Source organism: Emys orbicularis, chromosome 2 (assembly GCF_028017835.1).
Source record: "Emys orbicularis isolate rEmyOrb1 chromosome 2, rEmyOrb1.hap1, whole genome shotgun sequence".
In the NCBI taxonomy this organism is placed as follows: domain Eukaryota; kingdom Metazoa; phylum Chordata; order Testudines; family Emydidae; genus Emys; species Emys orbicularis.
The window spans coordinates 258,898,660-258,912,647 of NC_088684.1; the positions used below are offsets into that span (position 1 = coordinate 258,898,660).

The 13,988-nt window shown below is 41.6% G+C and overlaps 1 protein-coding gene across 3 annotated transcripts in view; it reads left to right on the top strand.

The window, feature by feature from the left end:
* The first annotated feature begins 1,440 nt into the window (after positions 1-1,440).
* The window catches only part of SLC39A12 (solute carrier family 39 member 12), a 34,407-nt gene continuing 21,859 nt past the window's right edge, over positions 1,441-13,988 (top strand). For all 3 annotated transcript variants that reach the window (XM_065399494.1, XM_065399495.1, XM_065399496.1), the window contains exons 1-3: positions 1,441-1,713; positions 6,072-6,353; positions 9,022-9,229. In XM_065399494.1, the coding sequence (XP_065255566.1) occupies positions 1,441-1,713; positions 6,072-6,353; positions 9,022-9,229 (763 nt within the window). The remainder of the gene's footprint in view (positions 1,714-6,071; positions 6,354-9,021; positions 9,230-13,988) is intronic.

Consider the following 13,988-nt stretch of genomic DNA (forward strand, 5'->3'; position numbering starts at 1 on the left):
CTATCCACCTCCATTGTTACCTTAAGAACAGCTCTCTCCATAGCAACTGAAAACTTTTCAAGGCAGCAATAAACTAATCCTCTCCAGCTTCCCGAGCACCATCAAGGAATTTTAAAAACATCGGACTTTCCAGCAGCTAAATACTTTTGGGGATTCAAAAGGCCACAAAGCTAGAGATACACAATCATTCATTTTTTTCTGCTGAAGGTAAGAACACGGTGTTAGAAATGGTTGTGTCCCTATAACTGTGATGCTTTTAAATGCTAACCTATTTCTAAATGTTAACTTAAAGCTAAAATAAATTTTGAAACATCAAAACCTTTCAGAGTGTGCTATCCCACGCTAACTTTTATCTGAATGCATGCCAAGTTATAACTCAGCAAAAGTTTTTAGTTTACTCTACTTTAGCAATCTGTTAGCACAGCATTTTTTAAAAGGAAATCAGATCTGTATTATTTTACAGTGAAAAGAAGCAGATGTTGCGTGTGGCTATTTAACATATGTATGTATATTTCCAAAGGCTTGCTCCTCAGTAAAGGGAGAACTCTTTAGTGGAAAACAAAAGTTAAACTCCTTTACAACTGGCATGCTCCTATATCAAGATAGATTACAGTAAGGACAGATCCTACAGTACGTTAGGAAAGATATGTCTAGGATAGTTTGCTTTTACTGTTTGGAACACTATCTTTGCATCTAGGATTATTGAAAGTGAGAACTAGTTACTTTTGAGACATTTCTACATTTTTCAAGTTGTATGAATGACATAATTACAGCAATTTTGCAGCTCTTTCCTCTGACCATAAAGCAGCATTAATTTCCGGTTAAAATGTTTTGGGTTTGTTTTTTCCCCCTGCTTTATAGCTAATGTTAATTAATTAAGATGAAAACTACTGTAAGTCATTGCTAGGCATCAGTACTACTGAACATGTATATCAGAATTCCTGCACAATGCTTTATTTGCTCCTCATACACAAGTACATCTACTAGCCCTTGGGAATCTGTTTCCTAATGGAGTAAAAGAGAAAGCAATTATATTTGTTCCTGTACTTACTAAAGGAGATTATAATCAAATATAGTAACATAACAGGGAAATGAAAAATGTGTATTATACTCAAAACTTTTAATGTGAAGGAAGGGCAGTCCGATTTAACCACTTACCAGTAATTCTACAGAATTTTTAAGGCCACTGTCATCTTAGTTTCCTGCTGTTTCAGGCTGTAAAGTCCCTACAAACCCCCTGTTGTTCAGAAACAGCTTGTCACTGCAAATCAGCTTAGCCAACCAATTAATAAATCCTTTCAAACATATTGCAGTCACTCTAATTAAATGGTTTTTGTTTTTCTTTACCATACAAATTCCTCAGGGTTCAACTTTAAGCTGTGAACTACGAACCACCATTCAACTCTCAACACGGACACGCACTTACAGGAAGAAGAGGAAATGTGTTTTCTGACCAAGCATCCAGCTTTTTGGGTGGCATTTTCAGCTTTCATATTTGGTGTGGTCACTGCAGAAGCACAGTCTGGGAAAGAGCACAAGCAGGAAAGCAGCTATGCTCCCAGCCAAGGCTATCTGACGGAAGTTTTACGCATTCTCTCAGCTGACAACTACACTGAGCTCCACAAGAATCACTCAAGAAAACTTATCAAAATGTTATTGGAGAGAGCTGAATGTCCACAGTGGATTTATGGGATGCAGGAGGATTGTAATCTGGTTAGTGTATCAATTAATGAAGGGTACATTTAAAAGATGAGTTAAGAAATCATTTATTCAGGTGAAGCCATCCTAATGCATATCATGGGCACACACGACATTCATTCTTTCAAACAAAAATGAACTGCTACAATTATTTAATTGCTAATGATTTATATTGCTTATTTATTTTTGTAAAGCGGACCCCCAAGTACTTCAAGTACACCTTAAAAACTTAGATCAATTTATCTTTCACTTATTGCCAGATATTTCAGATATTTATTTTCAAACTAATGTTTTCCTCTTTACTTCTTCCTACAGTTATATCGTTAGCTTGAATTTGAAACACAAAAAGAAATTTCCATTGTAATTAGAGATGGATGGGGAGAAATAGGAATGGTTTTTTGAAACATCATCATTCTGGTTGTTATTTTGCAAAACTCAAACCCAACCCATGGTTTGTTCAGATCCATATGCCATTTCCCCCAAGCCTGCAAGGGTTAGGGGTGGTTTTGGAAAAAAATGTTCTGGTCAAGATAGATCAAGAGCAGATAAAGGATTCTGAAAATCCAGACTCTGGGATTGGAAGAATTCCAGGGTATTAAAATGTTTGGAATCACAGCTCCATGCGGGGGCTCAATCCCCTAGTAAATTCAGACTACTGACTGGGCTATTTCTTCCCACTGGTTTGACCATGGAAGGAAAAGGGGAATAGGATGCCAGATTCAGGTACGAGGGGGACTATGCTGTGGTCGAGGGCCCAGATGGAAGGAAATGTAGATTTGGAAGATGCTCCAAGTTTGGATTGGGACCCCAGAAAATTGATGGATTCTGGCTCCAATTAAGATTAATCCAGCTTGTTCTAGGTCTGGCTTATCTCTAACAGCAGGGCATTATACAGAGAGTATTGTGGCTTCATGTCAGAATCAAGAAGCAGCAGGTGGTGAAGGCTAATGATGGGGAAAGCTGACGTTTACTGTGAAAGTAAAATGCTCCCTGTATTCAACAGGACCAATGTGTTGGAGAGGAGATTTCAGTCCTCTGCCGTAGAGCACCTACTCATTTAAATAGCCATAGTAACAAATGCTGACATTTTTCATAACTGCCCCAGGGTGAATGAGCACTGGTAAATAATGTAGGGCTCCATGCCCTCCTACAGGGGTTATTCCTGCATAGAGGAGTGGGAACTTCCTGGGAATTCTTCCATCATGGGCCAAGGTTTTCCTTGTGTTTTGTGACCTATTTATAGAAAGCACAGGGATGATGGCAAAGGAAAGATTTTCTGAATCTTTCTCACAGATTCAGCTAGGCTAGCCTGGGCAAATAGTAAGGTCCATGCAGTACAGTGGCTTTTTTATAAGCTTGAAATCCTGCAAGAGCTAACAAACGCCCAAAATGGAGAAAAACTCATGACAGCAATTGTTCTTGAAACATCTGCAGTCTTTAGAATCAGAAATTAGCCCTTCTCCTTGGCACTGGAGCTAACTTCCCAAACAGTGGGGATAGGGAAGCCCCAGATCCCTCCTCCCCACCAACAAAACCAACAAAATGGATCAATCAGACTCACATTTCCCTTCTGAATCTGGGATCCCAGCCATCACAAACCATTGCTTTTTCAGATTATTTAATTTGCAAACAAGACTCCATCCTGCATTTAAATCATTGCCCTGAAGTTCTATACCTTTATTAGACCCTTTCTTTTTTCTTTACTAATTGACCCTCCAAATCCATGGCCATGTGCTTGATGCTCCTTAAGCAGTATCTGGCATTACTCTATCTCCCAAGTGCACAAAAAAGGCATACCTTCTTCTGTATTGATGGAATCCTTACTAATAATCATTAAAAAATAGGGAGTTCAGTAAAAAACATTCTGCTCCCATATTCAGAAAGGGACTTGTTTGTTTTAGAAAATAAGCATTCTGAAAGTAAGGTCATGCAGGTGTTTGTGACTCTAACATGTTGATAACAGCAAAATAACTAGTGATGAATCAATCTATATTCCCCTGACACCTTCTTTAAGTACTCCCAGTGGAGGATCCCACATAATCTCCAATAACGGCAACTCTTTCAGTGCACCTGCTGCCCTCCCAGTAGCAATTTCCTTTTCAAACATCTTGCTTGCCAGCACCAACAACCTTAGTGATTTGAAGTTATCCTTACTAGACCTTGAGGTGTAATTATAGAAATCTCTGAAAAGCCTCCACCCCATATAGTATGTTTGTCTTATCGCCCACTGGGTAAATTTAAAAGGATAGATTGGCTTAACGTGAGGCCTTTAGGGAAATGAGCTAGAAGAATTAAATGTATTCCTCCTAGTCCAAAACAATAATACACAAAGACAGTCATGTTAATACATGTTATCAATTCTTTGTACACTTGGGAGATAGAGTAATGCCAGATGCTGCTTAAGGAGCATCTAGTACACGGCCATGGATTCTGAGGGTCAATTAGTAAAGGCTAGTATTGTAGATGTTGATAGCCATATTAGAAAGGAGACGGGGCCAGATCCTAATCTAATTTACTCACCAGTGTGAATGTTTAATTTGGCTATTGGCACCCACAGTGCATAACCTTTTCTAACATTCCTCTTGGTGTGGATTTAGGTTGGGAATATTTCTATTAAAATGTCTATGAAACGTCAACTCACTCACTTGCTTATAGTTGAGGGAGTATATGTAACCTGAGCTCCATAATCTGCATTTGATTCAAGTTTTTTGGGGGGTAAACATTCAAGGAATGGGTTTTGACATATACGGTGTACCAGATACACCAGTACACAATGTCTGTAGCCATAAACATAGTTTAACCCAGTAAACTAGGTTTTTTGGCTGCTTTGAATCATTGGAATGTGGCAAAATAGCTGAAGTGTGTTGGTGTATCTTGCCTAGTGACTATGATTTAGGTGCTTTTGTCTATTTTAGAGTCATAGGTACTGGAACTAGGGGCGCTGCCGCACCCCCTGGCTTAAAGTGGTTTCCATTATATACGGGTTTAATGGCTCTCAGCACCCCCACTATGAAAATTGTTCCAGCACCCCTGTTTATAGTCCTTATGATCTGTCAGGATAGTGGAGATCAACTCAAGAGATAGTGCTCAAGATATGATTGGATTTAAACAGGAGGGAGCTATTAGCATCCTTCCAATGGGACCAGCTGATATGGCCTACAAATCACAACAGGAACAGGATATTTTCAGGAAGGGGCTTTCTGTTCTGGAACTTGCTCACCCACTTACCCTAGTCTGAGAGCACTTGCTGGTTTTCTAGGCCTATCTGCTCATAAAGCCTTTTGCCTGAGATGACATTGGAAGGGGTCTGAGTGTGAGGAGAAATGGTGCCTTATTGGCATTGAGCTATTTTGTTTTTAAAATATTATACATGCCCTTAGGGGGGGAATTCACCCCTCTGTAGAGAGCAGCACAGACCCATGCATGACTTCTGTCTCTCTTGAGTCCCATTCTGACGACTTAATTGATGCAGAGGCTTTGTGCTGACCAAATGTTCTGATAGCACAATTAATAAATTGAGTAAGGCTCAATTTGAGTAAGTGAACAAGGTCGCAACGCTACTCAGACAGATTTGGCCCAGCTGGCTCCTCATCAGGGGCTGCAGCACCACAGGATGAAAAGTCTGGAGTAGGGAGCCAAGGTGACCCCAGCCAGCCCCACAGGACCTAGCCTCTTCCAGGACTTCCCACCACCACCCCACACAGCCTATTTACTAGGTTGCAATAGGCCATCACCCACCTCCCCACAACCCTCTGGAGCAGGACCCAACCCTGACCCTTGGCCTATTTACTGGGTTGTGACAGGCCATCAATGTTTACAAATGGATCCTGACCAAAAAGGTTTAGAACCACTGCCTGACACTGATATAACTCAGGTCCAAATTTGGCTTTTTCTGGCCTTCATTCTGCAAACCCACACAAATGCAAGTGGAGGCCTTGCAGCAGTTAAGGTAAGGTTAAGCGCTAGCTGTAGTCCTTTGAACTGAGGGCCAGAAATAATGCCTAGTGATGTCAATGGGGGTCTGTAAATGGACTACAACAGTCCCGAGTGGGAGTAAGTCTCAAATCCTTTGGGCATCTGCCCCCTTGCTCACAAGCAGGCACAGTTTATGAAAGGCAGCACGGAGAGTGATTTGTCAGCCATGCAGCAGCCCTCATTACTGCAAGATTGGATTTCCATGTGCTTCCCTTGCTGTCCCTATTGCTCATCACATTTTACCGTATACACACCCCACTCTGCATCTGTGTAGCCTCAAGACCAGTCTCTTCAACATAAAGTTGAATTCTCCTACTCTGTTCTCTAATCCTATTTTCAGTAGAATAATAGTGACATGTAATTTGAAACTAATTTCCATTTGTTTTAATTATTTGCAGTGCCTTGAACCAGATGCTTTGTTATTAATAGCTGGTGGAGATTTTGAAGACCATCTCAGTAAAGAAGTATTCCAGAGAATTTCCCTCATTCTTCTCTATTATATTATTCATCAAAGAGACATCTGTTCTTCAGAGCTCATTCTGAGTAACAAGGATTATAAATTTTACCTACACAGTATGCTCAGTTTAAGGCGTGATGAAGACTGCTATTATTTCTCAAGGAATGAAACTGAAGACATTTTGGCTGCAATAAGGCAACATTTTAAAACTCCTGAAAGCCAGGTAAACATATACCCCCAGCACTCCAAAACACTTACCAAAGATCTAAAGGCTAAAACCTAGTTCTGCCATCAAATTTGCAGTCAAATAATATGGTCCCTAGGGGACCATACCCGCTTGGGACAAATAAGAGCAGCCCCTTGGCTGATCTAACCTGCGCTGGAGCTGAAGCTGGAGAAGAGAATCAAGTTTCTGTAACCAGTTCCCTGCTGGTCCTTCACTGTGCTACATCCATCAGATACTGGATGTAGCAGGGAATCTGCCAAAAGATGTGGCTGTTTCTTTGACATGCCAGATACATCTGAAGCTAATCTACCTACCATAGTCAGTTCCTCCATCAGAAAGAGTCATCCAAAGAAGACTAAACTTACGTTAGGAATGGCAAATAATGCATTCATTATATTTAGCTGTAAAGACCCTTTTAAAATCAGGAAATACATGGCAGGTATAACTCACCTAGTATTTATTGTTATTTATCTATGTCAGTGCCTAGGGACCAACCAAGAATAGGGCTCCATTGTGCCAGGCACTGTACAAACACAGAATGATAGACAGTCCCTGCCCCAAAATGTTTACAATCTAAATACATCTATTCTCCTTACAATGTACAGTAATCAAAACCACTTACCAGATTTTCAAAGTTAGAGACTTGTTATAATATATATATTGACCTGCTGTGAAAAGTTCATCAGCCCTTTGGATGCTACAGGATCAGACTCTGTCCTGGTCTGATGCTGACTCTCCAATTCTTCTTTTCTTTTCCATCTCACTGCTCTTTAATTTACACCACACAGTGGTAGCAGCAATCAAGGCAAATGGAAGATTGCTAGAAGCCACTAGCTATGCAGCATAAAGCAGAAGGCCTGCAATTCCTCTTTCTCTTCATGTGCTTTGTGTAATCTTTTCCCGTCATAAATTATTCATTGACTAGTACAGTTGGTTCTAAGTCTCACTGAAAGTGCCGATTTCCAGGAACTCAAACAGTATCTCGGCAGCTATAAAGAGGCATCGGTGGGTATTTGGCATGTCAACGTGGAGTAACAATCCATACAGCGCTTTACAGTGTTGTCTATTTGTTTATACTGGCAGTGCACTCAGTATGTCTGTTTAGTGTCTGTGATTTCAGCGTTCACAGAGAGGAGAGTGGGGAGACTCTTTGTCAAAGGTAGTGAAATCATTACAGCCTATCTAATGCTTTGAATCACAACATCTGTGGCTAGGAGAAAGGGTAGTGATCCAGGGGAAGAAAACCATTTTGGTCAGTTTTTAAATGTTATGATTGTTTAAAACTTGTTTCCTTCTCGCCATAGCAACTAATATATTCAATTTGGTAGGAAAGAAAAGTCTTCAGCTTGTATGGAGATATATTGGCAGTGAATTTGACATTAGAAATACTTGCTTTTCTTCATGGTGCACAGCGGGGTCCTGGTTCGGGATTGGGGCTCCTAGGTGCTATGATGATACAAATAAATAAATAATAATAATAATTAATAATAATACATGAATAATTAACCAGCTAGCCACTAGCCAAGGCGGGGTTACATGTGTATGTGTCTATGGCTGCTGTCTATGTAAAATGGACACGCCACTCCGAATGGTGCGCTTATGAGGCTGCAGCACATTTAAGGCAAAATGAAAAACTGGCCTTAAAGGTGTCTCATTCACAGCTGGACATGAAGACCTGAGCTTCATGCACAAAAATGCTCACACATTTACAGAACTATGTCTGTGCACCTCTCTACTGCAATGACACATGCAATTACTAGCATATTTTGATGGCTAAGTACACTTTTACTCATGCAACTGTGATAACTACATGTGCAGCTGAACTAAATGGACATGGAAACATAGGCACACAAGTGGACACTGGAAATCAATTTCTTAAAATTGATCTCATACATTTCTTCCTTCTTCATCTTCTTCTTCGATTACAGTAACTTAGAGGTCCCAGGCCAAGATCAGGGGCTCACTGTGCAAGGCACCATATACATGTGCTGTAAGAAACAGTCTCTGCCCCCAAGAGACTGCAGTGTAACTAGATAAAAGAGACAAAATGTCAGAGAAAGTGAATGTTATCACCCCCGTTCTACAGATGGGGAGCTGAAACACAAAGGTATTCGGGGAATTGCCGAAGGCTATACCTGAAAGCTGTGGCAGAGCTGGGAATTAAATCTAGATCTGCAGTGTTGCAGTCCAGTGCCTTAGCTACAACATCCACTTCTCTTCTTCCTCTTCTGCCACTTTTTGGGATTGTACTGGCTACACTCTACGCAGCAAAAATCTTGAAGAAAAAAATTAAGCAGAAATTGCATGAAAACAAAAATAAATAAAAATAATTTAAAGTAGCTAATTGAATGTGGTGTTTTTAACTGTTGCCTCAAGTTCCTTCCCCTCCTTCCCAAACTGGCTTCCTCCCCATTACATGACTGAAACTGATCTCATGTTGGTCTCTAACCACCTCTTCATAGCATAAGCTCAGGTCCTGCATTCCATTCTCATTCTCTTTGAGTCTCTTCTGCTTTTCATGCTGTTGATTATACACTCTGTCCTAACAACCTATCCACCCTGAGCTTCCGCAATACTGTGTTCTCTTGCTTCTTTTCCTGCCTATCTGATGATTTACACTAATGTGACCAAGAACCGCTTAACTAAATTTTTATTCTGTTTGCAGTGTGTTGATGTAACCGTTCTGGAGAAAGAAGCTGCCATATTGGACAGTGCCGGTGCTGATGAAAATACACTTCCTCGCCTGGCTGCTACAATCATTACTTTGGCTCTCCAAGGAGTCTGCCTCGGGAGAGCAAGTTTACCCACCCCAGAATTCTTTATAAAATATATTTTCAGTTCTCTAAACAGCACTAATGAACTCCAAGTAACAGGTAGGGCTCTGTATTTCAGGTTTGCCTTTTGTGTCAGTACATTTTAGGTACTTCTGAAATCAGGGTTTGAATCACTATTTCATCATTTGTATTTGATAGGTGGAACTCTTCTAAATGTAAAAAGAAGGCAGGGAGACAAGCTCCTTCTTTATTTTGAAAATCATTTTGGGCACTATAAAATAAATAATAATAATCATATATAAAGTGACCTCAGTTAACCTTCGACAGCCATTTTCTGGAGATTGTATCAGTAGATGTAGACTGGGACACGGGGAGCTTCTCAGGGCAGATGAAGTTTGTTCACCCTGTCTTGACTGGATGATTTCTGATCTTTACTCATAGCTCCTTTATGTATTATTTCTCCCTACCCACTTTCTGAAGTCACCAACCTCCAGTGAGACTGGGACATGTAAAGTCCATTTGGTTTAGAAATTCCACTTCAGTTCTAAAAGATCTTTTGCCAGATGCAACTAAACTTAACTACAAATAAGTAGGCCCAAGATTTTTTTAACTGGGCCTAAAATTAAATAATCTAAACAAGTAGCCTCATTTTCAACAGTGTTGAGCATCCATCTCCCATTATGTTCACTGGGGAGCTGCAGGATGCTCAGCCCCTTTGAAAATCAAACCACTTATTTAAGTGCCTACCAGGGCTTTAGGAACTTAACTTTAGGCACCTAGTTTTCCTTGTTTGTGGTTCATTGACTAATAGTAGCTCTTTACAAGGATCTCAAAGTGCTTGAAAACATTAATTAATCTGTGTGATGCACCAGTGAGCTAAGTAAGAATTAATATCCCTATGATGAGTGTATTGAGTCACGAGGGGCCAAGTGATCCCAGGTATGGTAACACGAAAAACAAGCTGCGTGCATAAAAGAATTCAAGCATCTTGACTCTTAGACCTGTTCTCTAATTCATAGATCACACTCACTCCCATTAACCCTGGTTATGTAACAAACACTTTCCCTTAAAAAATGTCAGTGTAGAACTCATAAAATAATTGACTCATGACAATGAACAGAGCCAGTTAGAATGCAGAGGGGCACTGTGCTATTTAAGTAGCTATCAAGAGTGAAATCCAGATCGGGGCCACTGAAGTCAATCACAAAACTCCTGTTGACTTCAATGGAGTCAAAATTTCAACCACAGAATCCAGAGGATATATTTAACCAGATTGGGAAAGTGCCAGCATATTTTAAACCAAAACTCATTGGCATTCCTCTTTTAAATATATTTACATTTCAAATATAAACTGGAAAAAAGGGCTAGAATTGGCAGCATATAGGAAAAAATGAAAATAAAGCTGATTACAGTGACAACTTTTAGAAAGAAGCTTTAGCTGACTTCAAAAGTATTTTTGCTCAAGAGAAAAGAAGTAAATAGAAATCTTAGCATACATTTTTCTTTAGGAAAAAGGTCTAAATTTTTTTTTTCAAGCACTGATGGGGACAATTGTTCTAAATAACAATGAAAGTTATAAAACAGGGGTCGGCAACCTCTGGCACGCGGCTTGCCAGGGTAAGCACCCTGGCGGGCTGGGCCAGTTTGTTTACCTGCCGCATCCGCAGGTTCGGCCGATCGTGGCTCCCACTGGCTGCGGTTCGCCACTCCAAGCCAATGGGGGCGGCAGGAAGCGGCGCAGGCCGAGGGATGTGCTGGCCGCGGCTTCCCACCGCCCCCATTGGCCTGGAGTGGCGAACCGCGGCCAGTGGGAGCCACAATCGGCCGAAACTGCGGACGTAGCAGGCAAACAAACTGGCCCGGGCCGCCAGGGTGCTTATCCTGGCGAGCCGCGTGCCAGAGGTTGCCGACCTCTGTCATAAAACAAAGTATTGCCATCATGTGGAAACATTCTTAACATCTGTTTGGTAGTGTGTAGCGGGGCAGTAACCCCGCTCCTGCCCTGAAGGGCTTAAACAGCCCTGGGAGAGGACTGTGGTAGGGGAAAACCTGGGCTGATTGGGGAAGTAGCCACGCCCCAATCAGGCTGCAGCTGGCCCTTATAAGAGGGCAGTGGACCAGGGAGTAGTCAGTCTCTCTCTGCTTTCAGAGAGAGAGGGGTGCCTAGAGTAAGACAGGGCTGGCGAAAGGCCAGAGGGGCTAGGGAGCTCCAGGCTGGCAACTCCCCAGGCTGCAGGGCCTTGTCCAAGGCCCCATAGAGGTACTGGGTTGCAGAGAAAGGCAGGAGGTCCAAAACACTCCTTGCCTGTGATGAGTGGCTTATACTGCAGTCTGCCCCAGGGAGCAGTGGCTAGTTGGTGACTGGCAGTAGCCTACGACTGAGGCGAGGTGGGGATAGGGGGTGGAGGTTCCCCGGGGAGGGGAGACCCTAAGAGTGAGGGGTTACTGTCAGGGGCAGCACCCCAGATAGCGGGGCACCGGAGTCCAGGGAGGGATGTGGGGGCCAAGCGGCAGCGGGACACCGGCCTGCCGAGGGCACTCCGGAGGCTGGAGAGCTAATTCCCTGAGACGACCAGCAGGAGGCGCCGCTGGGGTGAGTCCCGCACTGCTACATAGCTAAATACCCTACCTAAAATTAATTGGTGGGCTCAGCCCAGTTCTTAATGGACAAAGTCTCCATTTCACAAAAATCACCACAATGACCCTAATTCTGCAAGTTATTCCATGTTGGCCCATGGCATCCATCCACATACAATAACTTGCAGGATCATGGACACTATTTATCAGTACCTTGTTGATGATTTCAGCAGAGCTATCAATGATTATATGGCCACAAAGGGTGAACTGCCTTCTTATCTCTTAGAGATCGTCAAGAGGAAAACATGAATGTGGCAGTGTGGAGAAGTAACTGCTTACTGTATAGGTGACTTCATACTCTAGAGCTGTCAAGATGGGATCTTCGCATTTACTAGAGAAAAAAGTTATTTAAAAAATATTGTTAAATAAATCCTCAATGCTGATTTTCAATAAATATTACAGCACTGGGGAAGTTCAGAAGACTGGAAGAAAGCTAATGTTGTGCCAATTTTTTAAAAGGGTAAATGGAATGACCCAGATAGTTACAGGCCTGTCAGCAAGACCTGGGCAAGATAATGGAGCAGCTAATATGGGACACAATTGATAACAAATTAAAGGAGTGTAATGTAATTAATGCATATTAGCGTAGGTTTATGAAAAATAGATCCTGTCAAACTAACTTGATATCTTTTTTGATGAGATTACAAGTTTGGTTGATACCTTACAGAACTCTTAGTATTTTATTTTGAGTTGGTACCACACAACATTTTTTATTAAAAAAATAAAATGTATGTTAGGCAATATTTTGATTGGACCAACTTCTTTTGGTAAGAGACAAACTTTCAAGCTTACACAGAGCTCTTCTTCAGGTCTGGGAACCCGTACTCAGCGTGTCACAGCTAAATACAAGGTGGAACAGATTGTTTAGCATAACATATTTCAAGGGACCAGTCAAGGTGAAGTGGCCCGTTAACACCACTCCAGTCATAGGGTGGAAAGAAAGGGATGGGGGGAAAGGCAGCTCGGGGGATGGGATGGGGGCTACAAAAATAAACGAGCCTCTCCAAGCTCATCATTAGAAGCAAGCTCCCCAAAGACCCGGAGACACCACCTTAAAGCTGCACCAGACCCTGCCAGAATTACAGATGCAAAATCTGTAGACATATTTCCACTGCCATGATGATCAACACCCCCAACAACACACTTTCAAGATCCATGGCTCCTACACATGCCTATCATATATGGTGTACCTCATCCAGTGTGCTAAATGCCCCAATAACAACTATTTGGTCAAACCAGATAATCATTATGCTCTTGAATGAACTCACATAGGAAAATGATAAAAGACAAAAACTCCATCTCACCTGTGGGTGAACACTTTCCACAAAACATTCACTCTATATCTGACCTCTCAGTCCTCACTCTTGAAGGAACTCTGCATAAACCTTCAAATGATGAGCCTTGGGTCTATGAGTGTTGATTCATAACTTTGCTAGCCACTAAAAATCATGGAGTGAATAGAGCCACTGGATTTATGGCTTATTACAACAGTTTATAACCCACTAACAGCCCCCCTGCCCTGCCTCCCAAGCTGCCTCCCTCTTTCCTACATCTTGACAGACCTTCACTTTGAATGGTCCCTTGAAATATGTGGTAACTGCTTACGCTAAACAATCTGTTCCACCTTGTATTAGGTGTGACACTTTGAGTACATTTCCCAGATCTGAAGAAGAGCTCCGCATAAGCTTGACAGCTTGTCTCTCTCACCAACCGAAGTTGGTCCAATCAAAGATATTACCTCACTTACCTTGTCTTTCTAATATCCTGGGACCAACATGCCTGCAACAACAATGCATGCATAAAATTTACATGGCACACAACAAATGGATTAAAAACTGGCTAAATGATAGGTCTCAAAATGTAATTGTAAATGGGGAATCATCATCAAGCAGATGTGTTTCCAATGCGGATCCACAGGGACTGATTCTTGGCACTACACTATTTAACATTTTTATCAATGACCTGGAAGAAAACACAAAATTGTCACTGACAAAGAGTGCAAATGACACAAAAATTGAGATAGTGGTAAAAATCACTCATTTAGAGCCATCTGGATTGCTAGGTAATCTGGGCACAAGCAAACAATATGTGTTTTAATATGGCTAAATAAATGTAAATGTATATATCTGGGAACAATGAACGTATGCCCTATTTACAGAATGGTGGACTCTATCCCGGAAGCAGTGACTCTGAAAAAGATTTGAGCTGAACACAAACTCCC